The 25,391-nt window shown below is 42.6% G+C and overlaps 1 protein-coding gene and 3 long non-coding RNA genes across 10 annotated transcripts; 2 read left to right on the top strand and 2 right to left on the bottom strand.

Annotated features, from left to right (window-relative positions):
* Window positions 1–3,574: 3,574 nt before the first annotated feature.
* On the bottom strand, window positions 3,575–4,514 carry LOC119281150. Its single transcript, XR_005138285.1, has 2 exons — window positions 3,970–4,514; window positions 3,575–3,874 (listed from the first exon to the last, which is right to left on the bottom strand). It is a non-coding gene; the product is annotated as an uncharacterized LOC119281150 (long non-coding RNA).
* A 1,781-nt stretch (window positions 4,515–6,295) lies between these two features.
* Window positions 6,296–8,914, top strand: LOC119275527. 4 transcript variants are annotated; one of them, XR_005135741.1, is made up of 4 exons: window positions 6,296–6,905; window positions 7,024–7,095; window positions 7,253–7,713; window positions 8,280–8,914. XR_005135741.1 is itself a non-coding variant. In XM_037556390.1 (3 exons), exons 1-3 carry the CDS (start codon window positions 6,442–6,444, stop codon window positions 7,380–7,382), a joined length of 666 nt encoding a protein of 221 aa, XP_037412287.1. In that variant the 5' UTR covers window positions 6,296–6,441; the 3' UTR covers window positions 7,383–7,940. The 4 variants fall into 4 exon arrangements, 2 of the variants coding, with proteins under 2 accessions (XP_037412287.1, XP_037412288.1); XR_005135740.1 differs by lacking the exon at window positions 8,280–8,914 and having other exon boundaries at window positions 7,253–7,438; window positions 7,580–7,940; XM_037556390.1 differs by lacking the exon at window positions 8,280–8,914 and having other exon boundaries at window positions 7,253–7,940.
* Window positions 8,915–12,426: 3,512 nt separating this feature from the next.
* On the bottom strand, window positions 12,427–15,136 carry LOC119275528. The gene is made up of 2 exons (XR_005135742.1): window positions 14,080–15,136; window positions 12,427–13,263 (listed from the first exon to the last, which is right to left on the bottom strand). It is a non-coding gene; the product is annotated as an uncharacterized LOC119275528 (long non-coding RNA).
* A 2,782-nt stretch (window positions 15,137–17,918) lies between these two features.
* On the top strand, window positions 17,919–23,708 carry LOC119275529. 4 transcript variants are annotated; one of them, XR_005135746.1, is made up of 7 exons: window positions 17,919–18,437; window positions 18,854–19,713; window positions 20,084–20,307; window positions 21,058–21,403; window positions 21,476–21,566; window positions 22,477–22,596; window positions 23,257–23,708. It is a non-coding gene; the product is annotated as an uncharacterized LOC119275529 (long non-coding RNA). The 4 variants fall into 4 exon arrangements; XR_005135745.1 differs by having other exon boundaries at window positions 20,107–20,307; window positions 21,070–21,403; XR_005135743.1 differs by having other exon boundaries at window positions 20,107–20,307; window positions 23,257–23,588.
* The last annotated feature ends 1,683 nt before the right edge of the window (window positions 23,709–25,391 follow it).

Genomic DNA, 25,391 nt, shown 5'->3' on the forward strand with positions numbered 1-25,391 from the left:
ATTTTTGATGTGATTTCTAAACGGCTAATCCAATTGAGGCAAATGATATGGCGTACAAAAGTTTATGAGAATGCGCTACTTTTTCATGTTAAAAGTTTTTTCCAATTTGCAACTGTTAAAAAGTAATTCAGAAAACAATGCAAGTACCGCCGAGTTCATATTTTCAAGCTAATTGTTTAACCGTACGTTCGAATGCAGCAAATGATATGGCGTTGGAAAGCTTGTGCAAATACGAAACATATTCGTATATACTGTTTCTCCCAGTTCCTTACGGTTTTAAGTCAAATTTGAAAATGGCTAAAAATGTATTTTCACTGTAATTTCTACAAACTTTAGCAGATTGGGGCAAATAATATACTGTTAAAAAGCTACAGAAAATGCGAAACCTTTTCATGTTGATGGTTTTCTCTAATTCCTAACCATTTTCAAGTAATTTCGAAAATGGTGAGATCATTCGTTTTGCCTCTATCGCGAAACAGATTCTTAAAAAAAATGCACCGCGTGAAGAATTTGAACTTCTTGGCATGTCTACTTGAACTTCACTCTGTTTTCCCATGCTTTTTTTTTGCCCGTAGCTCTCCATCCACTGCTCGTAGCTCTCCATCCACTCACCGGAATTGAGCAAGTGATATACCGATGGAAAGCTGATGTAAACACGCAACTTTTCCATGTTGATCATTTTTTCATACTCGCGGCGGGTTTAAAAGTTTTTCATCTGAAAGTCATTCAGTGCAGTAGTTGAACTTTTTGCTGTTTTCACGTTGAATTTCTGTCACGTATTTTTGTTCGTAATTCCTCACTCGTTCTTCGGAGTTGCACAATGTTTTATGTGTGTTTTTGCATAAGTAAATAGACGAAAAACCTCCTTTACAAGAATATTTGAACTCCCTAGGCCAACCACATGAACTTCTAGCTAAAGTCTTTTTAGACCTTGTCTTTTTTTCTAATATGAAACACACTCCATGTAATAGTTAAACCACTCGTTGCTTTCACGTTGAACTTCTCTCTGCTTTTGTTTCAAATTTTTAGTGGATCCTTACCATATTCGGCGCCTTGAGGTGCAAGATGGCGACACGGAAAAGCTTATGTATAGAAAACTGAGTTATTTGAATTTTGAACTACTCTATAATTAAAAATTACACTTCTTGGTTTATTCTTTAGTAACGGGAGAAATCTGATTTTTCTAAAAAAACATCAACCCATTCTACTATTATAAATTGAACTTCTTGGGTTTACTGTTTTAGTAATGAGGAAAATTTGAGTTTTTATATACATTGAACTACTCCGTTATTTTAGTTTGGACTTCTTGGTTTTATTCTTCGAATAGAGCATGCAATATACCCCTTTGGAAAGTTGTTGAATAGAAAAGAACTTTTTCATGTAGAACATTTTCCTTCCAAATTTGTAATGGATTGAGAGAATTATTTAAAAACAATGAGAAACAATATCTTTTTTGTGTTTTTGAACATGTAAACACACGGTGAACATCTCCCTCAAGAATTTTGAACTTCCAAGGGCAGTGCACATGAACTTCTAACAACTTAATATTTAGATTTTGGTTTTTTTGTTCTTTTTTCTGATATGAAACACACACCATGCAGTACGTGAGCTTCCAATTGTTATGACTTTGAACTTCTCTCTGGTTTGAGAGAATTATTTTAAAACACAAAAAACAACATCTTTTTTATGTATTCTGGACACCTAAATACACGGTGAACCTCTCTCACAAGAATTTTTGAACTTTTCCTCGCCGAGCACTTGAACTTCTAGCAACCTTTTTTTCATTTATGAGTTGTTTTTTAAAAGTGCAAAAATGGTGTTGTGTTTTTTATTTTTTTGAACAGGTAAATCCTAGGTTTTAATAAACTTAGAAGTTCTCTGTTATTTCAATTCGAACTTCACCTTTTTATATTTTGAGTAAAGAATTATTTTTTATTTTAAATAAACATCAAATTTTACTACCTTCTCAATTTGAACTTCATGGTTGATAATTTAACAAAAACGGATATCTGTGGAAATCCTAGATTTTTTAATAAACATCAACACTTTGTAAACTTTTTTTAGTATTGGGGAAAAATGCCCAGAATGCTTCTAAATCCTAGGTTTTAATATACTTTGAACTTTCTGTTATTTAATTTGAACTTCACATTTTTTTATTAATTGAGTAAAGTTTTTTTTTGTTTTTTCAATAAAAATAATTTGAATTTTTTTTATCTTCAACCTTCAAGGTCGATTCTTTAATAATAGAGGATGTCTGAGTTTTTTTAAAGAAGGTAAAATCCTAGTTTTTTTAATAAACATCGGACCACTTCATTATTTTAATTTGATATAAAATACAGGGAAATTCTTTTAAAACTTTTTTGGTTTTTCCTTTTTTTTAGTTTGAACTCCTTCATTTTATTGTTTAGTAACGAGAAAACATCTAAGTTTTTTAACCTTCGAACCTATAATTTTTTTTACTTTGAACTTCTTAGAAAAATATGGTTTTAAATAAGCAAACAATTTTCTAGTTTTTAAATTTGAACTTCCGGGTTATTTAACCTTCTTCGTTACTTCAAATTGAACTTCTAGGGCTTCCAAATTTGAACTTCTATGTTTTTCTAAATAAACATCGAATTTGACTTTTTTTCATTTTGAATATGGTTGATTCTTTAATAACGGTAGATATTTGAGTTAAATCCTAAAAAGATTAATAAACGTGAAACCACTTTGTTAGTTTAGTTTGAACTTCTAGTTTTTTTAAAGTGAGGAAATTTTATTTTAAACTTTTTTTAGTTATTACTTTATTTTTAATTTGAACATTTTTTGTTTCATTTTTTAGTAATGAGAAAAAATTTGAGTTTTTTTATAAACTTTGAACTTGTGTGTTATTTTAATTTGAACTTCTTAGTTTTATTCTTGGAATAATATCATGGTTAAAAAATACCATTGGCCATAATTGTATTTTACCAACACACAGGGAGTGTTTGAGTTTTTTGTATCAATTGAACTACTTTTTTTAATTTAAAATTCTTGATTTTATATTATTAGTAATGTGTAAATTATGAGTTCGTTACAAACATTGAACTGCTCCAATTTTTAAATTAGAACTTCTTGGTTTTATGTTCTAGTTATGAAAATAATCCTAGTTTTTGTAAGAAGCATCAAACTGTTCTGTAATTTAATTTTGAATGTCTAGTTTTTGCTATACTGGGAAATCTTTTTTATAAACCTTTGAACTACTCTATTTTTTAATTTTGAACTTCTTCGGTTTTCTTTCTAAAAGTGAAAAAACATGTTTCTCTATTTGAATTCCTGAACTTATTTTTTTTACATGTTGAACTTCTTGGTTGTCCTTTTTAGAAACAAGAAAAAAAATCACTTATTGATTGGTATTTTTTGTGTTTTTATATTTGTTCAGGTTACCATTCTCTCAGTAAAAAGAACATATGAATTTCCTCGATGACAGTAAGTGAACTTCGTGCACATTATTTATAAAACATACTTTTTTGCGCGTATGTGAATTTTCCTGTAGATGTACGGGAACGTTTTTTTGCTTGCACCTCAACAACCAACATGGAATAGTACGATGATAGAAGTGTTGTACAAAGCTCCATAAAATCATAGAAAGCTATACCAAATGGATCATAGAAAATATTGACCAAATCACAAAAGAAAAAGTTCAGGTCGAGTGCATTATTTAACATGCATTAAAATCCTGAAGAGAGACAAAATCACACAAGAAACAAGTAGGGCATGGAAGCAACAAAATCTGAAGGGAGACCGAGATCCCTGCAAGACGCGTCCACAACATCATGCGCAGGGGAGCCATTTTTGCCAGCGATCACTGTATCTTAATTCTACAGTCAAAGAGCCAGACTCAGCATGCCTTATTCTGCAAAACCAAAATCTGAGCACATATATAAGAAGAAAATAGATATACGAACTAGCACTAAACAAAAAGTGTGGCAGGGCATATTTTTTCTTAACTTTATATGCAAAAACTCTTTGTATTTTTTTTCACCCCTTGTTCTCCGTGAACTTCAATTTCCAGACAACCAGAACTTGGTTGATCGAACCAATGGATCGACGGGATCTTGCAAACGGCAACTGCACCGACATCGGAAACGTCCAGGTGAACAGCGTTCGCACCGTGGAGGTGGGTTGGGGAAGACGACGTCTGCGGGATCCGGGAGCTTGAAGAACAAGAATGGCCATCGAAGGGGTGGGCTGCGATGGTGGTCCGAGGGTCGCGCATGGACGCGCTCGTTCCACCGGCGCACAGGACGAACCAGGCGGCGACTAGCGGGAGGATCATGGGGAGTTAACCGAAGGAAGAGGGCGAGAGAAGGCTCACCGGAGGGGAGAAGTGCGGGTTTGACCAGAGGTAAGGGACGGGGAGAGCAACGACGGTTGGTGGTGGAGGCGTGAGGCGGCCGCAGGAACCGGCGGCACGCGTGGGGGCTCCGGGGAGGGCGCGTCACAGCGGGTGGATCAGGGCAGGTGGCGAGATGGTGGGGGCCTCCTGGGAGGGGGCGCGGCGGCGGGGGCCTTCGGGTAGGGGGGGGCGGCAGGGGTCTCCAGGGAAAGGGTGCGGCGGCGTGGGGGGTCCGGGGAGGGCGCGGTGACGGGGATCTCGGGAGGGGGCTCGGCGGCGGGGATCCAGGGGTGCGAACGGTTGCACGGTGGAGTCGGGAGACGTGGGGATAAGATGTGTTTTTTTCTGTTTTATCGTCTAGCGCTAGCCGCACCGGTTCGGAAGGATCCTATCGGGCCCTATAGGTGAGCTGTGATCCAAATAACTATTATCATCCTAGGATCAGAATAGTGTTATTCTATATAATAAATCACGAGTGGACATGGCGCACCAAACGATGTCGGTATCCCGCCCGCCCATTTCCACGTGATTTGTGCATATATTATACGGTGAGCATGTGTATTCATTTCTCTGGACCATATCCAACCTGTATAGCTTTCGTATTTTGTCTGACAGGTCAGCTCTGTTGCATGCAAAGAAACCAGACGCGTTGAATCACTCATTTGTTGCAACAGCTACTTGCACCACGCTCCCCTCCGTCTCTTTAATCATTTCGGCCTTGTTGCTTCGGCTATCCAACCATTCTGCTCGGCGCTCGTTCTCGCTCTCTCTTGCAACCATCCTCCTGTTGCAGGTCAGAACCATGTGTTCATCCATGTCCTAGGGAAGCTCTCCACCACATTCATCTCATGTCATCTCCAACCAGGTCGCCTCGCTCTCTCTCATCCGTTGCCCGTAGTGCAAAGCCGAGCATGTGGTCTGGTTCATTTCAGGCAGTAGTAAACCCGGGGAGGCATTTCTACGGCTGTGATTGTCATGGTGTAGTAAGTTCATCATCTACTATTCCATATATCGTTTGCACTCTGTCCGACTAACGCAAATGAGGATGCAGACTTTGGAAGCGGAAGAACAAGTATATACAGTACTTGAGTGCTAGATGGAGTCACCTAACATAGCAAACATCCGGCTTGCTTGGAAATGCTTATGCTGCCCAACCCTTCTTCATCAGTTCTCCTTGTTCATTTCTCACTGCGTGCCGCAGGCCACCACAATGTGTTCATCCAAGTCCCAGTACTGCATGTATCTGCATATATCATACGTACGCAGCAGGCTGCCCTATCAACAATACATGTCCATCATTTGTGAGCATGAAGCATTAGGAACTTACTCAGCAGACGATATTCAGTAGCCGAACACTGGACGACGCTTGATCCAGCGGCCGACCTCCACCTGCAATAATGCTCGGCAGGGAGGGCATTGATCCCACCTGCAATAATGCTCGGCCAGCCGACATGCGATGGGAATCAATACACCCAGCTACCATGCAAAACATCAAAGCACCCAGCAAGCCATTAATGTGTCATCAACGCAACGGCCTTTTCCATCGCCGGGGACGTGCACGTGGCTCGTGTATTCATACGAATGTAGGAGTAAATGTCGCCCTGGGTCACACGGCATGGCGTACAAAATGCGATGTATTCATGAAGCTGGTAATTAACTTGTCAAGTATTTGCGAATTTAGATACATTATAACCGAGCACTTTTCCTGCCCTCTCAGGTCATTATCATTTCTATACGTTGGATCGTCACTTCTAGAGTTTTTTTGGCCGTCCGATCTGCCCTTAATCCCACCTAAATCACGCGCGTACAGGCGCTTCCCTCTCGGACCGCTGCCCCAGTGGCTTTTTCGGCCATCTGACATTCAATTGGGCCTACTGGCTTAATGGGCCTGTACAAGGATCCTGTCGAACGTGAAACCCTAAAACAAGGACAGCCATAGCGTCGCGTCACGCCGCCTCACGACCACCGTGGGGTCTCGGCGGATTGCAACAGCGACTGCGCTGGATTTACACCGACACGGCGGACAGCGCCTCCCTGGTCCGTTCAGTCGCAAGGACGTCGTTCGGTTGCACGGACGGCGAGAGATGCAGCTGGATGGGGCACGGAAGCGAGCAGCAACGTGGAGCAGTAACAGATCGTGGCTGCGGGCGACGCGGCCGACACGCCGTCGTCCTGTCTTCCGTGAGCGGATCCAGCGTGCGGAACCAGCGGACGCGCGATGCGGGCGCTCGATCCTCGGGATGCGGCGTGGAGTCTCCGGCGCTCTCGCTGCTCCCGGCCACACCAGCGCCTCCGCGCGGGATGCGACGGAGTCTCCGGTGCTCTCCCTGCTCGCTGCTCTGTCGCTTCGCCCATCGTGCAGCTGCCCCGCGCTCCACTCCCTCCAACAGCGCGTAGCACTACCCTCTCCTATAAACGCTCTGCCACCTCCTTGCCTACCCTCCTCCATTGGCCACAAGCGCCTCCCCCCCTGTCATTTTCCTGGCATGTCCACACACCTAAGCCCTTCCACGCTTCACGCCCACGGTGCCGGAGACACGCTAACCTGGTATGTGTACGATAGCGGCATACAAAATTCTGAACTTTTTGTAATTTACAATATTCAGGTTTGTTCATCTTGTATAATTGTTCCCATGTTCAATACCAATGTCTGCTATTTTCTACAGTGTACATATTTTGCTCTCGGTTCTAAGCTATCCAAGGCAATGGACTTTTTCCGACCATGTTTCAGAAAGAAGGTACATATAATTGCAAATCTTACTACACAGTGCAAACGAGTGTATTAGAACAAGGTCTTAGATATGGAGTAAGCAGATTCCTGAAATAATGAGTTTTCTGAACCATAAAAATGTACGAACACGAATCGGTCTTTTTCCTCTTTTCCTTTTCCTGCAGCAGGCGGTGGCAGAGATTGGCATTTGCCGGTGGCGACAACGAGGAGGAGGCAACTTCAATGATGACGTATGGTAGCTGCGGCGGCGGTGTGTGTGTGGGGAATGAGGCCACGACGACGGATCCAACATGATAAGTTCCTTCTCAGCCCCTCCCTTGTCTGCTAGCACCACCGCACCCTTCTCCCTTGTAGGTTCCCCTTGCTTCTATAGGTCAACTGGTTTTCTCTGGTCCTGTTGATTGATTTGGTTAGCTTTAGCTAGCTCTGTTCATGCCATTAATACCGAGTGAGACTCTTACCAGTGGTGATATGTTTATTTGATTTAGCAGGGCTTGGTGATGATGGCCTTCTTCAGGATGCGTCAACCTCTGATGTTGATGGTCAAGAAGGCAACGACCACATGACAACAATGCGAACAAGTGAACCAGAGGCTCCTATTGCGGACGCTACAAGAATGGCTTTAGTAAATCCGAAACAGCCATTTACGCATTATTATCTATTCATATTTCTATTATCTATTATATTTTTAGTTGTGTGAGTGCTCAATGGCTGCTTGCCCACTGTATACTGTAGGAGGGTGATAATGCAAGTACATCCTTGTGATAGCTAATTAGGCATAAACCCATGTCCATGCAATACAAATTGTTTGCTTTGGTAAGACCCTGGTAATATTTCCAAGTACAAAATTAAGCCTGACTTTGTTTCTGTTCTTCCCAGTGCTATCATTTATCAACTGTTTAAATCATTCAAAAGAAGGCAAAAACCATTGGCCTAGAAGGAATCAGAATTAATAGAATATACATGGTTCATGAATCATGATAAGAGGGAATTATTGATCAGACATGGCTCCTGTTACTGTTAGTTTTGAGCAACAACTGAAAAAAAGGGATAGCTAAATGCAAATGCCAGTTCTGTCTAATTCCTTGTATTAGCACGACGTTCCTTCTGTAATGAAAGAATTTATTTAATACTATATAAGTAGACTTTTATTCTAAACCATGTAATGTATCACATTGCTCTCAATGCCAGCTTTTGGAGAGGAGATGGGCATGGATGATCTTAATGATTTTTGAGACATGGTAAATCCCAACCCATCTCTTGCCTTTGTCGTTCCTGATCTGGCAACCTCTTTAATTAAATCCCAACCCAATACTACTTGGTTTGGTGGTTATTTGCTATTTATAATTAAATTCTGTCAACGTGGTCTCTCTCTTCTACATGGATTCCATTTCCTTTTTTTATTAATGAAAAGAAAAAGGGGGTACCGTAAAGAAAAGCTCCTGGACCAGCATTTGTATTTTTTTTCCTTCTTATGAAGTACATTGGAATGTCATTATTTGTATTGTCAGTTGTGCCAGTGGAGACTTGAAAATATATGAATATATTTGTCCTCTCTTTCTTTAAGGTTGTCTGTTGCAGAATATGTGATAATGGAGGTTTGCATTCATGGAGCTATCTTATTTATTAGTGTACTTTAGACTGTTGTCAGTTTATTGAATGGTGATAGCATTTTCAGTTACACAAGGAGCACTTCAGCCTTGCAGATGCAGGACTAAGATGCTACTATTTTTCTGCCAGAACTATGCCATGTAACTAAGATACATTTTTTTGTCATTTTACTGAAAAGTATATAACTGGTGTCGCTGATGTATCATATAGTAGTGTTTTTTGTCCCCTGTCTTCTCTTTAATACCAATGACATTTTTCAATCTGTCAACTATATTTTGCATGCATCAAGTTTCAGTTGTTATTGATTAACTACTATATTCTTTGTTGCAAAATTTCTAGCACTTCCACAAACATGTATAGTCATGATCTGTGGAGGAACTAGGATAGTCGTTTCAGACCTTTTTAGCATTCTCTGTTGGTCCACAATACACAAGCTATTATTATGGTACACTTCTAATGCCTCTCCTACTGTAGTTACTTCGTAGAATATCATTGCACAGCCAAATTTAGGTGCTTCTGGAGAAAGAATACTCTGGCTTGATGCTTACATTCTCACTTATGTAAAGTTTTTCTATAAGTGAGAGTGTAAGCATCAAGCCAGAGTAACTATAGTTTTATTTGAATTCAGAACTATGTATTTCGTCACAAATCTGCCAGGAAATTGTCTTCCCATAACACCTATTTAATATTGCTTCTTGGTCAATTTACTCCTAAGGATCAATGAAGGTAAATTCATATGGATAAATGGGCGAGACAACATGCGACATGAAGGTTTGTGTTGGGGTCCATGTGCAATGCAAACAAATAAGTCCAAGAACAAGGCCAATGGAGACGTGGTGGAACTTATAGTCTGCTCTCGCTCATTTCGAAATAAACAAGAACTCTATGTTTTACATAAATTTCTAACCCTATCATACTACATTTAAAATGGACGGGTGTGGCAACACGCGCCGTCAATGATCAGTAGCCTATAATAAGTAGGCATCGCGACGCGCCGGTGGATGGACTAGATTACGGCAGCGCGTGGCTGCATGTCCCAAAAATTCACGTCCTATATGGAAAAAACATCCTACCACCCGGTGGTAATTACCCCATATGTCTCATATACTACCATATGGTACTATATATACTACTATATCATTTTAAATATATTCATATACTATATCTAAAATATTTCAAAGCAAGTTACATGAAAAAATTACATATGAACCCATAGTTTTTGTTATATTTATGAAATACATACATATTTGTACTAAAAAAGAGCATACTCAAAATATGGTATATACTACCTAAAAATTAATATATATACCACCTAATCATTGTTATATACTACATACTACACGTACATACTCTCAATTTTGACAAATACTACATACAACATACAAAACGCAAGTGGTGGTAACTACCACTACTTGTAGGAAACATTTGTCATATATATATATATAGGTACTGTTTTCGCTCCAGTTTTTGAGCCGTTTGTCGAAACGAGGCGTATGATACACCGTTGAAAAGCTATGAACGAGGCGCAACTTTCATATATATATATATATATATATTTGTCGAAACGAGGCGTATGATACACCGTTGAAAAGCTATGAACGAAAGTTGCGTCTCGTGCATAGCTTTTCAACGGTGTATCATACGCCTCGTTTCGACAAACGGCTCAAAAACTGAAGCGAAAACAGTACCAAAAATTTGAAAAAATTTGAAAAACAGAATTCCGCGATTTAGTAAATTTGAAAGTGCTCTTAAACCGTAAGGAATTAGAGAAACATTTATATATAAAAAAGATGCGCCTCGACGATATATATCCAACGGCGTATCATTTGCTTCATTCCGACAAGCGGTTTAGAGGAAAAAAACGCGAAAAAATGCTTGCTGCCACTCGTCATCCGCCGCACCATTTTCAAAACTGCTCTTAAACCGTGTGGAATCTCGAAAAGTGTTCAACATGTCGAAGTTGCGCCTAATCCATAGCTTTTCAACGGTATATTATACGCCTCATTCCAATAAACGGTTAAAAAATTAGAGCAAAAAACAGTACCGAAAAAAATAACGCGTGCAGTTTTTTCCGACGAGAAGTTCACTAGTATATATTACAGTGCTCGTCGTCAAGAAGATCCAGTGCACTTGCGTTCAGCGTGCAGTGCGGAAGTGCATGTCATTCTTTGAACCAAGTGTGCTGCAGTACTCACACAAGTGAACTTCTCGTCAGAAAAAACTGCACTCGTTGTTTTTTCGGTATTGTTTTCGCTCTAATTTTTTAACCGTTTATCGGAATGAGGCGTGTAATATAGCGTTGAAAAGCTATGGATTAGGTGCAACTTCGACTTGTTGAACACTTTTCGAGATTTCACACGGTTTAAGAGAAGTTTTGAAAATGGTGCGGCCCATGACGAGTGGCAGCAAGCGTTTTTTCGCGATTTCTTCTAAAGCGCTCGTCGGAATGAAGCAAATGATACACCGTTGGAAAGATATCATCGAGATGCATCTTTTTTATATCTATTATTTTCTCTAATTCATTACGGTTTAAGAGTAGTTTCAAATTTACTAAATCGTGGAATTCTGTTTTTCAATTTTTTTTGAATTTTTGCTACTGTTTTGGCTCCAGTTTTTGAACGATTTGCCGAAACAAGGCGTATGATACGCCTTTGGAAAGCTACAGACGAGGCGCAACTTTCATATGTTGAAATGTTTTTGAGATTCCTTACGGTTTTTAGTTAATTTTAAAAATCGTGCGGCTGATGACGGGAGGCAGCGGCCGTTTTTCGTGAATTTTTTACAAATCGGTTGTCGAAATGATTCAAATGATATGCCGTTGGAAAGATATCGCTGAGGCGCAACTTTTTCATGTAGAACACTCTCTCTGATTCCTTACGGTTTTAAAACAATTTTGATTTTAACAAAATGCAGACACTGTTTTTTCGCGACCCAAAACCATCGTATGTAGTGCATCAGACAGAAAACGGCACTGCTTCGGACTAAAAACCGCACTTCATCGGACGGGCAAGTGAGTTGCCCTCCTTTGTCAGACGTAAATTTTCTCACACAAGTTTTTATGAGTTTTTGTCGTTTTTTTCTACTTTTTTAATGAACGAGGGCGGACCGCAAAGACGAGGGCAAGTGACCCGTGACATAAATCAAAGTGAACCACATTACTATTCTATCGTTTCGGTAACATTCTTTTCACATTTTTATCTTGGGCGCAAGTGAACAGTATCACTCTCGAAAATGAACCACATTCAAGGACCAAGCGCACTGCATGTGTTTGACGGAATCGACTGAGTTTTGAAACACACATACACATCGTGCACTGCATGTGTTTTTCACGGCACCGAAATCATCGTGTGTACTTCATCAGACAGATGAACGCACTGCTTCATACTGAAAACCGCACAGCATGGGACAGGCAAAAGAATTGCATGATTCTTTTTTGTCGGGCGAAAATTTTCTCAGACGAGAAACTGGATCACACTGCATATCGGGGCATAAGTGAACGGCAACACTATCAAGAAATGAGCCACATTAGTTTTTTTGTCGTTTCTGTAACATTTTTCTGCACTTCACGAGATGAACTAACATCATACACTGCTTCTGACGGAAAACCGCACTGCATTAGATGGGCAAACAAACTACATGTTTTCTTTTGTTTTTTTTATTTCTAAAAATTTATGAACGAGAGTGGACCGCAGAGACAAGGGCAAGCGAACCACTACACGAATTGAAGGGAGCTGCAAAACTCTAATGCTCCTTGTTTATCCAGAGTGCAAACACATACAAATTACAATGACAGGGGACTTAAGAGTATAAATCCACAATTTTTCCATGAAATGCAAGCCGGTCGCCAGTGCACTGCAAGTCCAACCCCCACATCACTACACTCAAAAAGAAGATACAACAAAAGAGAGACAGTGAGCTACAAAAACAAAGATATGGACCGCTAGCACCGGCTATACTGCATGCCTGCTAGGATCTAGCATTCCCGTGAAAACAATTCCAATGAAGAGAAAAAATGTGTACGCCAAGCGGTGGCATCTCGCAGGCGGATGCAAGCACATCATGTCTTCCTTCCCCTGGGAGCTCATGGCAGCGGGCTGGGAAAGGCCGAAGTCATGGATTGTCGCTGCCTTTGGCCACCCAGAAGCAAACCGCGATTCTGAACCGCATTGCTGCTGATGCCGAACGGCACGTAGCACGCCCGCGAGCAGCCACTAGGTGTGCTTTCCAATGAAGACGATGAGGAAAGGCGGCCGTGTCCGTTCCAATCTCTGCGTCAGTTGTTGAACACCTCGACGCTGAAGTCCAGGAGCTCCCCGGCATGAGTGCTGGGCCGCGGTGGAGTTGGTTGTTGGTAGAACCACACACCTGCGAGCCTGAAAACTGCACACACGCACCATGCGAGCTGCATGCATCGAGTCGTCGGATTGCATTGGACCACGGAGTGGACTGTGGGCGTGGTGGAGTTGGTTGGCGGGCGTACTGCACGCAGATGCGCTCCGCACCACACGGGCGCGTCGAGTGAACTGCATGGGGGCAGGTGTGGAGATCTTCATCCTCTTCTTGCCTGCAGGAGATTAACGATCAGCCGAACAACAAGCAGTCGTCACTCAAAGTAAAAAATATAAATGTTTCTGAAACTTTCTTGTGCTTTTCTTTAGCATTCATATTGCAGAAACAAATATTTTTTTGCACTTCTAACTTGTTAAACCACTTTTAAAATTGTTTTCTAGAGAAAATGGTGTGACAGCAACACTACAAGGTAGGGTGCCCCTCACGTAGGCCTGGGCGTTCGGTCTAACGGGACCAATCGGTTCGGTTTTCCGGGTAATACAGAATTTCGGTTTCTTTAAACTGCAGACCGATCGGTCCTTTCAAAATTAAGTAACCAATATTTTTCGGAACCGATAATTCGGTTCGGTCATCGATTTTGATCGAGCAAAACCGAAGTACACGCATATGAACTAATTTTACAAGACTATACACAAAGTCAACCTGAATGCGTATGACTAAATTATCAGTAAAGAAAGCTGAGCAAAATATATTTCTAGTTTTATCAGTGTTCATGCAAGCAAGCTCACGACGATCAAAACCTCCGACGCCCTTATATTGCCAACTTCAGTAAGATAATACTCTGCCACTTCAACATACATAGGAATTTAGGGGGTTGAGATAAGGGAGAGCAAATATCCAGCATCATGGCTTATTATACCCATGGAACCTGCACTATCTATGACAGATCAGAATTTTGATCACGACCCTACCATCATATGCTTGCAGTACTATCCACATTTGGTTTTACAACAATCTTTAGAGATATACAACCGGTCTTGTTAGAGAAACTGAAGGGAGACGGTGAAGGGGGATTCATTCAGTGGAGCACCTGCACGAGGGAGGAGACGGCGGTGCTGTCCCCGTAGTAGTCGCCCGGTTCGAGGTTGAGGTAGGCGGTGGCGCCGCGGGCGCGCTCGCCGGCTCCTCGGCGGTAGGCTCGGGATGACTGCAGTTCTGTGCAGCTCGTCCGTAGAATTAGAGGGAAGAACTAACAAAGTGAACATCACTAAAGATTGCACGACACTAAAAAATTAGGCACTACAACAGTTTTCATAGCAATCAAACAGATTCTGAAATTGCAAAGGGATTTACCACTATCATGGATGTAGCATCTTTAGTACCAGTCGCCTCCTCGTGGGCTGCACGTAGATGGGCACCACATTACAAACCCACGCCCGCGTGCTGGACGACCACACTGATGGAACTGCTCACCATACTGAAAAATGCATTACCTTGCCAACAGAGAATGAACTCGTCGTCACGACGTCACACGCACCTCGATGGATGTTGGCTGGGGAAGGGAGCAGAGGAGAAGGGTACTCGGTTGTGTCCACTGCCATACGCGCTGCTGCTCGTGGTTGTTGGGAGTGGGGGTGATGCACCTGCACGGCCACGCGCGCCAAACCGCATCGCGTGCCCCGGCGCACTTGAAGCCCGGGACGCCTGGCCTGCAACAGGGAGGGAGGACTGCAACAGGAGGTGGCGTGCCTGGCGCTGGGGATCCGGCAGGACCCGTTGGTAGCTGGGCTCTGCGGTAGCTGGCGTCCCCGCGCAGGAGGAGGGGCGAGCTCCAGGCCATGGCCGCACTAGCCCCGGGATCCCCTCGCATGCCCACGGCCACGGTGGTGGTGCTGCTCCACTGCGCCGGTGGAGATTGTGTGGCTGGCGATGGGGATGTCGCCGGATCCGTTGGTACCTGGGCTGGGCGGCAGCGGCGGGATGGGGCTGGGCTCCAGCAGCGCGGGGCGGGGCTCCGGCGGCGCGTGGCGAGACGGGGCTCCAGCGGCGCGTGGTGGGGTGGGGATCCGGCGGCGCGAGGAGGAAGGAGGCAGGAGGAGGATTGGGGCTGCGGGGTTCTGTGCGGGAGGAGGTCGGAGGGGATTGGGTGTGTTTTGAGCGATGGGTAGGGTGTTAGCAGAATAAGCCCCGGATGTGCAAAATAAGTTCGTAAGGGGTGTTATCATAATAAATCAACCCTAATGTAAGCGAGAGCGCATTCTTCTTAGCGTGCGCTCCGGCCGCTTAGGCGCGTGGGTCGCGCGGAGAAGGCTGCGCTCCACCGCAATACTGGTTAAGGGTAACGAGGTTTGTAAAAAAGTAACGCAATTAATTTTTTTACCATTCGATGTATCCCGTCTCTGCGGTGACTATATATTGGTAGTAACGGGAATAGTAGGGATGGTAATGGACGATGATTGTTTACGAGGCACTTACTAATCATTGGTTGGAGACCTAAGCGTAAAACCTTGCTAGCATGTAGTAATGGATTACTACGCTATGATGGAGTCAATGGTAAACCTAGAAAAACCAGGGTAGTAATGCATTACTACAAGAGCTTTCTTCGTTGAAAAGAAAACACTTGAATGTAGTAACGGATTACTACGGTATGGAGTCAATGGTTAGCCTAGTAAAATTAGGGTAGTAATGCATTACTACTTCTACATGTCTAATTACTAGATGGTAAACCTAGTAAAACTAGGGTAGTATTGCATTACTACTTGGGCAGGTCCAATTACTAGATGGTAACATCATTACTACTGCAAGCCCAATTTACTGGATGGTAGAAATTAACGGCTAGGCTGAGCTGTTTTACGATTGTCAATTACACTGGACTAGGGGTAGGCATGCATGGGATCGTTAACTTGCGCGTGGATCATAACTCGTTACTACTGATTTTTTTCCCAGAGAAAATGAGCCTGGTTAAGCGCGCGGGCCTGGTCGTAAGTTCATTATGGTAGCTTTTATGACCGAGCCCGCGCTTCGTCTAAGTATTGCGTACAGCCGGTGGGTTGATGGGCGGCCAGAGCGTACGGTAGATTATAATGCGCGCACGCTGACTTTAGCAGGTATATATATATAGGGCTGGACTATTCTGTTATCAGTAATAGAATATTATTTTGTTACCATCGCCCCCTATAAGGGGAAAAAAATCCTATAAAACCCGGGTCGTACAGGGCGATCGTGAGACCCACTTGGGCTGAGGACACCTGGCAAGACCGAATCTTAACGCACACACGCCAGTTTCCTCCTGATTCCCGTCAGCCTCGCCGAATTCCCCAAATCCTCAGGTCCCCTTTCCTTCTCCCGTTCGCTCGCCGCCGCCGCCGTCGCCCGCAGCGCAACTCGTTTGCTCGCTTCTCCGGCAAGCTCGCCGCGGCCGCGGCCAGCGCCCCCCGCAGCTCTCCCCTGCCGTTCACGACCGCGTTCCACGGCGCCCTGGCAGCTCGCAAACTCCTCTGCTCGTCCATTGCTACCCACCGGCGCTTCGTCCATGGCCACCCTCCTCAGTTTGGCTCTGTCGGATGTGGCCGGGTTACCTTGACGTTTGACCTGCTGGACGCATCTTGGCACATGGGGCTGGAGCTGCTGGCTGCATCTTGGCACATGTTGTTCTGTCAACACTGAAGATGATCATCAAAAGCCAAAAGGAAGACAGATGAGCCAGCAAAAAGATCAGCAGATCTCCAACTCAAATATGCTGTTGTGCATGCCTCTGTCATGTAGTTTAGGATGGTTGATGCTTTGTACATTTTTCTTCAGAAATTTCTAAGTTAAGATAGGATAGTTGATGCAGATTGTGGAGCAAATGTATTGTATAAATGAATTTGATGTACACTATGACTAAAAGCTCCTGGTATTTGTATAAAAGCTCCTGGTATTTGAAGTTCCTTGTGCATAAAAGCTCTTGGTATTTGAAGCTCTTGTGATAAAGTTTTTTTTAATATCCAATAATACAATCTGAAATGTGTATTGCTGCCTACTTTGTTGAATAAAGAGATAAACAGAATCATGACAAATGCCGAGCCTTTTGAAGCTCCTGTAAAATCTGCAATGTGTATTGTTGCAGTTGCCTGCTCCTGGTATTTGAAGCCCCTGGCATCAGCAGTTCATACTGCTTATAGTGATGGCAGAAAGTTGTAGAGATAGATACAAGAAAATAAAGAGAACCAAACAGATACAACTGATCATCAGATCATTTTTCCTAGGGGATTATCAGACCAGTTTCAGTTGAAACTTACAACTTCCAGAGCTTCGACCATTATAATGGGGCAAAAATTAAAATTGACTGATTACATGGTGAAAAATTACAATTCTTACATCAATCAATTGAATTTACAGTGACAAGCACTGCCATTACACACATCCATCTTCAGATCCATGTTTCCGACACTAAAGAGGATCAATCCCCACAAGGTGTGATGGGTGGCCTATAGTTCGTCGCCATAAACGATTCCACAGCGTCATGGAGAGGCTGGACGAGTAGCCGGTGTGCCTGCTGTGAGGATGAGCACCGTCGTGCCGCTCCGCCGCCGTCGACAACAGCTCGTTCTTGTTCCTCACCATGACTGACCGCGCGACGTGACAGAGCATCTGACGGGCGACATGTGCGGATGGGGCGAGGAGGAAGCGCCATGTGCCGCATGGCTGCTGCCGCCGGCGGTCGTGGTCGTGGGCGGCGGCGGCGGCGAGCGAACGGGAGAAGGAAAGGGGACTGGGGATTTGGGGATTCTGCGAGGCTGACGGGAATCAGGAGGAAACTAGCCTGCGTGCGTTGAGATTCGGTCTTGCCAGGTGTCCTCAGCCCAAGTGGGTCTCACGATCGCCCTGTACGACCCGGGTCTTATAGGGGTGACGCGCCTACGGCCTACTTCACTCGACCCACCCCAACCTAGCCCACCTCCTACCGCCGGAGTCATTCGTCGCGGTTGAGCGAGCAACGGCGTCAACCAGAGCGAGGGAGCGCGCGGCGCCGTGACTGGCCGCCGATGGATCCACCCGTGCCCCGCCCCTGCCTCCTGCAACTAGCCCCAACCGACTCCTCACGTCCATCCCGCGCGCCGGCCATCGACTTCCTCCCTCGTGCCGGCCGCCAACTCCCTCCCGCGCGCCACCACCGCCCCCCGCGCTGGTCGCCGCCTCCCTCCCCACGCCGCCTCCCTCCCCCACGTCGTCGGACGCCGCGTCCCTCCCCAATGCCGCCCTCCGCCTCCTTCCTCCCCAACGCCGCCCTCCGCTGCCTGCCTTCCCCGCGCAGCCCTCCACCGCCTCCCACCCCAACGCCACCCTCCGCCGCCTGCCTCCCCCGCTCCGCCCTCCGCCGCCTCCCTCCCGATGTCTTGCCACCGCGTATCTTTCCTGCGATGCGGATTGCTCCCTCCACAGCAACAACTACGTTGGCGTGCACAGGTGCATTGGCTCTCCGGCCTCCTCTCTCTACCACTAGTATTTAGTCTGGCGAGGTGAGTAAGCGGTGACAGATTAGCTGGTGCTTCTGCTATTATACATGAACTGAAGAAATTTGGGAAGGATTTGATGCTTATTGAGCCACTACAGAATTTGTGGCATTTGTGCCCCGTGGGTGTTCGTTCTAATGCTTAAGATAGGAGTGTGTTCCATTTGTGCTCACAAAAAAATTATGCAAAATAAGTTTCTTTTCCAATATACGCACATGTGCTCAACAAAAAACAGGATGAAGTATTGAAGTTTATGCTTGGGTACAACTTTCACTCTATGTTGGTTCACTCAAAAAACACGTGCAGGTGCGGCTGGTGATTGCTTCTTGCTGCCTCTATTTTTATGATGATTTGGTGTGTGCACTGCAGGAGTGTTTTTGTTCCTAGACCAGTTGCTCAACGACAGAATTGTGTATCGCACAGTACATGTATTACTACTGTGAAGGTTAAGAAATCGGAACTTCAAAGAAGTATTGACAGCATAACTACTGTATATTCACGGAGTCGGGTTTTGCTCCTGCATCATCTCGTCTCCTCCGTTCAGCAAAAGCCACCAGATAAGTTCACACATATGGTTTTGTGCTTTCTATAATTCTTGAGTCCAGACTCCTTCGTTTTTTGTTCCTGAGAAATTAAATAAACCTGTAGAAGTTTGGGGTATAAAATTCTGTAAGTTTGAAATCGGGAAACTGGTAAGTGCAGACAAAATTAAAACTGCCAAGGAACATGAGAGTGTTTGTCAAAGAAGTGAGGCTTCCTCACGCCAGTACAAACTGTTTAAATGTTTGAATTTTGTTACAGCAAAAACTGAATGGGTGGCAAGATGAATATAATTATTATTAAAAGTTTCTTTTTGAACTTCTCTTGTTAATATACAAGAACTTGATTATCTTTTTGACCAGTTAAATATACATGGTTGGCAAGATGACTATAGTTGTTATAGCAAAAACAGTACATTTTTCAAGAAAAGTTTCTGTTTGAACTTCTCCGATTAATATAGATGAACTCGATTATCTTTTTAATATGCACTCACATGAGCTCGTTTGGATTTGTGTATATATTTGTAACACAATCACTTGAGCTCTCGAGAGACCGTAAGTTCAGTCGGCCTTGGCATCACGAGCGGGCTCAGTTCGATCTCGCACAGTGTGCAGGTCCCCGATGGTGTGTGCGTCAGGTCTACTCGCACGAGTGGACGTCAGATCACGCAAGTGGGCAGGTCCCCAATGGTAAGAAAGAACTTGTTCTATTCCTGCTGCTATCAAGCTGTTTGTTGATATGCTTACAAGAAATGAAATATCCTTTTTAATGTTTCTTTGTTGCCAAATAAAAAGCTAATATTTATGGATATGTGCAGTATAAACATTTGTTATGGAGTAGTACACATTTTAAAACTTTTATATAATTGCAAAAAAACAATGATTCTCATTCCCAAAAACCTACAAAAAAACATCAACTTATATTGATAGTTTTGGTTCTAGTCCTTATGGCCCGATTCTAGTAACTGTGTCGCCCGCGCGTTTTTGTTTTTTGTTATCTCCCCTGAGTGCTTTTGAAGGTCTTCAATTGTTTTTAGTTCATCTTTTGAAATCTTTTCAGTATATCTACTTGTACCTAAGCAGGGGAAAGCTAGAAGAGAGGGAGTAGACATGGCGTCGGAGATGGTGCTCAGGAGGATCCATTCCATCTGCTGTCTCGCCGGCGACCGCCAAGCGCAGTTGTTCGGCAGCGAGGAGGGGATCCATTGTCTCATTTCTCCTGTCAGCCATCCATCATTCTGCAGCAATGCATATGAGCAAGCCGGTGCGGGCAGCCCAAGCAAGGTTTGCCCTTTACTTTACCCCCGAATTTCTCCCAGTAATGGATGGATGCGGTATCTCTTCCCGTAACATAGCTCATGGGTAACGCGTTGAATACTCATGGACGCATTTCTCCACTAAATTAACATTAGTGTTCCTGGATTTCTTTGTGACGTATAACGGCTGAAGGTTTTCTTGGTTTGAACGAATCTAAAGTTCACTTTCAGGAACTTTGCTTGCAACACCTAGAAAGTTCAAAATTTGTGGCACGTGCAGTACAAAGAATGCGGAGATGAAGTAAATTTGAAACTTTGCAGGGGCTGGGGGTACTTCACTACTAAATGAACATTGATTCAATATGTATTAGATGTTCTTGTGCTTGTGCTTTGCTTGTGTAGTGATCTTACATGTACGTACTGTAGGTACTTTGTGAAAATGGAGGACTTTGTTATGTGTGTGGATTGGTACTTTGTCAATTCCTGTAAAATTTAGTTTGTAGATTAGTGATTTGCATGTCCGTCGGATGAGTGTTCTTTGTCTCTGGGGATCAGTTGCTCAATAGCAGAATCATGTATCGCACAGTAAATGTATTTACTAATGGGAAGGTAAATGCTCCTTGAGGTCTGTTAGACTGTTACCTTTCAACTTATGGACATATATACTTAGTTATTGTTGTATAACATAGAGTTACCCTGGACATTCATGCTTCTTCTCTTGTGTATATTCAATTCAATATATGGTGGTTCTTCAGGTAGCCTTAGTGTGCATTTTCAGTTCATCTTGCAGGTGAAGGAGCTCCCCTTCAGTTTATCTTGCAGGTGTGTTTGGGCAGTACAAAAACATCGCCATAGTTTGTACATATTATCTCTGGATACAAAGAGAGAAAGAAATCTCCAGCCAACTTGCCTTGAAACAAATCAAGCCCTATTTTTGGTTGTCATCGAGCAACAAGAAAACAGCCCCCAGGTCGTTCATAGCCCCCACCGAGGCCGTTCAACGAGGGGGCATTCAACAACGCAGCGGTCAGAAGCTTTTTCTCGTTTTCTCCCGCCTCTGTAATTTTTTTGATTTTAGGGACTGAGTGAGTGCAGTTCACCGAGGCATTCCATGTGGTGATGGGGTATGCTTGCTTAGCAAAAATTCATGAACTGTCAATTTTATTTGAATTGAACTGATGCTACTCTTGATTCAGATCTGAGGGAAGAAGACAAAACTAAATGATTCAGTTCATCATTGGCATCCTTGTGAACAGTTCTGAACATAGCTTTCAGAGACTAATTACGGTGATATTTCTCTCAAACTTTTTCTTTAAATAGCTTTTTCATGTGTGTGTGAGAAGTGAGGAGAGCAATGGACAGTAGTAGATGCAAATCAACCTTGTTCTCAGCTTTCAGAGACTGTTGCATGATGCAGTAGCGATGGCATATTTGTTTTGCCATACTAGCAATGCAACAATTTGCAGATGCATGCCTCTGAATGTTCCTAATGAGAGCCTCCTCATTCTATGAATGTGTGTGTGTGTCCTCAATAGTATGGTCCTACTCACCGGATGTCATGCAGTATGCACCATTTTAGTACAAACTTTTAAAAAGTTTCTTTTTGAACTTCTCATAATTAATATACATGAAGTTGATTATCTTTTTGACATGTACTGCTATCAGCTTCATTTGATTTTCGTGCGTGTGCTTGTAACACAATCAGTTCACATGTCGAGATACCATAAGTACAAGTTCACTAGTATTCATAAATGTTGGTTTGCAGTACTAGTATTTACAAATTTCTTATAATTTCCACGGGTTGGAGGCTGTATATATTTCTTATTTGTATTGCTACAAGTTCAAGTGATCAAATGCTATAAGGTCGCATGTTATTCTCCAATTAGAAAAATATAAACAATGATGCTACAAGTTCAAGCTTGCCTATGTGTCCTAGTGTGTTCCCCATTCCTCTTTCCAATAGCGTATTCTGAACATTAGTTGCTTTCAAAAAATGTGTCGCGCAAGTTCAAGTATAATTGCTGGAGGAGTTCAAAAATCTGAACAGTTTAAGCTCAACCCGATTTCAAGAACTGTTTCCTTCATAAATTGTTTTTATGTTAGTTTGTTGTTATGGACAGTACAGGTGCAAATTATTGTGTAGTACATGTGTCCATTGATGTGTTTGAATCCCTTCAGTTCACTTTGATTCCTATAGGTGGTTCAACATGTCGACCGGTAGCAGCGGTTGCTCCAAATGGTTTTGCCGCACAAGGAGGATACAGGGATGCTACATTGCTGGAGGAGCAGTAGCATGTAGTAGCTAGCTGAAGAAAAGGTATTGTCCTGTAGCTTTTGTCTTACCTAGTATGGATAATTTTTTTATGGAAAACTTGCTATTTCCCTGGTGCGCCAACATGATGCGTTGGAATATCAGTATCCGCACAGCCAGCGGCATGCTCTGGCCATGCCGCACCACCACTGGCAAGTCCACCATGGTTGTTGGCAGCCGACCAAGTTGAGCGCTGATGGGAGTCCTTTGCGTGCTTCAACGACAATCTCATATCAATCTCTCTCTTTCTTTGCTCCTGCTATTAAAATGCGTAGATGTGCTGCTTTCTAATTGAGTAATTGGGAAGATGTGAAAAGAACATGCTCTCTAGGTGCTTGACTATTCCTGTGAGCACCAATATATTTAAGTGTTTATTTTGTGCTTCAGCTTATGTTTTTGGGCAGTACAAATACATCTTCAAAAATAAGTACAGATGCGGTCTTATAGAACTCTAATAGTTGTTGGATGCTATTCCAAATGCCAATGATCATGCAAAACGGTTATTGCTAGAATCTAGATGATATGTAATGTAGTTACCATAGTTTCACCCTATTTCTATGGTTCTAATTATTGTTGCATAAGTCTTTAAAAGAATGTTTGGTAAATGTTTGTGATCATTGCTTGTAGGTATTCATATGAACTTTAAAATAATGGCTTTTCTTGTAGGAGGGTTAAAGATTGTCGTGGAGCAACTTCAAGAGATTAGTTTGGTGAAAATAATGTGATCTTTTGGTCAGGATTTTGCATCCATAGCCATCAGACGAGCAGTTCAAGGCCTACTACGTGAGTCGTCCATCGTCTTCTACGCATGAGCTTGTTGTCTCTACACATCTAGCATCGGAGTATCTCCTCCCCTTGCCGCACACACATGCCCGCGGTCAAGCTAGTGCTGTTTGTGATTGCTGGTCATGACTCTTACATTGTCATTGGACAAATATTTTGTTTTGTAACTCTATACTGATGGGACCTTCAATATATATGGTGTTTAGAATTTGTTATGTAACTTTGTACTGTCGACCTTCAACATATATGGTGTTGTTAGTATTCTGATCTGTAGGCCAAAATCATGAACATCTAAACATTAGTTCGATTTAATAAAACTGAGAGGTTCTACTTTCGGTAAATAGCTGAACCTGGGTGCAACACATTTCTACCATTAGTCATGGGGATTTCAGTTCATGTGTATTGTTTTTTTGTCAGTTTGTGTATTTTTTTGTTTGTCAGGCCGTGTGCAAGTTTGTTTGTAATCGGTTCATGTGTATGTGTGTTGGTAACCATAGCTGTTGCTGCTAGGTACCTATCTGACAGTTGTATTACTACAGCTGCTCTATGTAACTAGCCCCTCTATTGGGTGAATCTCCTATTTGCTAGCTACCGCATTGTAAAACACAACAAGTTCACAACTAAAAAAATTGAAGTTCAACACGACGCCCCAGATAAGTTCTGGGAAAATGCTCAAACAAAAAGAAACCCTGTGAAAATTTAAATGATAAAAGTTCAAGTCGTAAAATGAGAGAAGGTCAGCATATAATGTTTAGTAAAAAAACAGAAACACACAAAATATTTTATTTTTTAAAACATCATTTAGTTCAGCGATATAAACCATGCAAGTTCAGGATTATGTACCGTGATCCATTGAAAAGTTATGAGGAAAACCATACAGAAAATACAGAGTAAAGTCTAAGTACGTGAAAACACGCTCAACACAAATCCACATGGAGATCCGTTCAAGTACTGAACCGTTGAAAAATTACGAAGAAAACCATACAGAAAAAACAGAGTAAAGTCTAGTCTCTGAAAACACGCTCAGTACAGATTCATACGAAGATCCGTTCAAGTACTCTTTTTCTGAAATCTTTCCAAATTACTCTATGAAAAACATATCAGCACAAACGTACACGTAGATCCGTACACGTAGATCCGTACAAGTACTTTGTTTTTTCTGACGGAAAAATATCACGACGTGTCTTATCGTATTCCAAATTACTTTTCAATGGTAGTTTAAGAAAACGTTCAACATGAATAAGTTTTGCATTTCCGATAGCTGTCTGACGGTATATTATTTGCCCCGTTTCGACAAACTTTTTTAAAAAATCGCATTCAAAATCAAATTTGACCGTATTCGAATTCGTTTTTAAACCATAAGGAATTACGAAAAATTTCAATACGAAAAAGTTGTGCATTTCCCACAGCTTTCCAACGGCGTATCATTTGCGTCAATCCGACAAACCGTTTGCAAAAAATCTCAAAATTACGTTTCGTCCAGAATTTACCATATTTCAAATTACTTTTAAATTGTATAGAATTTGAAAAAACAATAGATATATGGAAGATGCAGATTTTTACCAGCTTTCCAACGCCAACTTATTTGCTCAATTCCAACAAATTGTTTGAAAATTGAGTCCAAAATACGATTCGCGTTTTCGATTTAAAAAAACGGTTCTTTCAAAACTGCTATTAAACCGTGATAATTTTGCAAGAAATTCCTATATATTTGTAATGTAGCTGTCAAGAGCTTTCCAACGATATATTACACGCCCCATTCCAACGAGAAGACGACCAATTCGGCGAGATGAAAATCATCAGTACAACCGCCTGAAACCATCAGTTCAAGTAGGGTAATACAATAATATTATGTTAAGAGCAATTTTATATACAGCCGATCTATTATGCTAATATTAGTAGAATAACTATTCTAACAACACTTTCGCACTGCACACTCAACGCAAGGGCACTGCACTTTCAATAGCAGGGGTACTGCAATACACAGACTAGTGAATTTTGTGTCAGAAAAAACTACA

Source organism: Triticum dicoccoides, chromosome 3B (genome assembly GCF_002162155.2).
Source record: "Triticum dicoccoides isolate Atlit2015 ecotype Zavitan chromosome 3B, WEW_v2.0, whole genome shotgun sequence".
NCBI classification, from domain to species: Eukaryota; Viridiplantae; Streptophyta; class Magnoliopsida; order Poales; family Poaceae; genus Triticum; species Triticum dicoccoides.

What these genes read in the sequence shown, in the direction of transcription:
- LOC119275527 (XM_037556390.1), top strand. Translation starts at nt 6,442, where the DNA reads ATGCAGCTGGATGGGGCACGGAAGCGAGCAGCAACGTGGAGCAGTAAC. An exon ending in GCCGGAGACACGCTAACCTG is followed by an intron (nt 6,906 to 7,023) that starts GTATGTGTACGA and finishes TATTTTCTACAG; the next exon opens with TGTACATATTTTGCTCTCGG. An exon ending in GACCATGTTTCAGAAAGAAG is followed by an intron (nt 7,096 to 7,252) that starts GTACATATAATT and finishes CTTTTCCTGCAG; the next exon opens with CAGGCGGTGGCAGAGATTGG.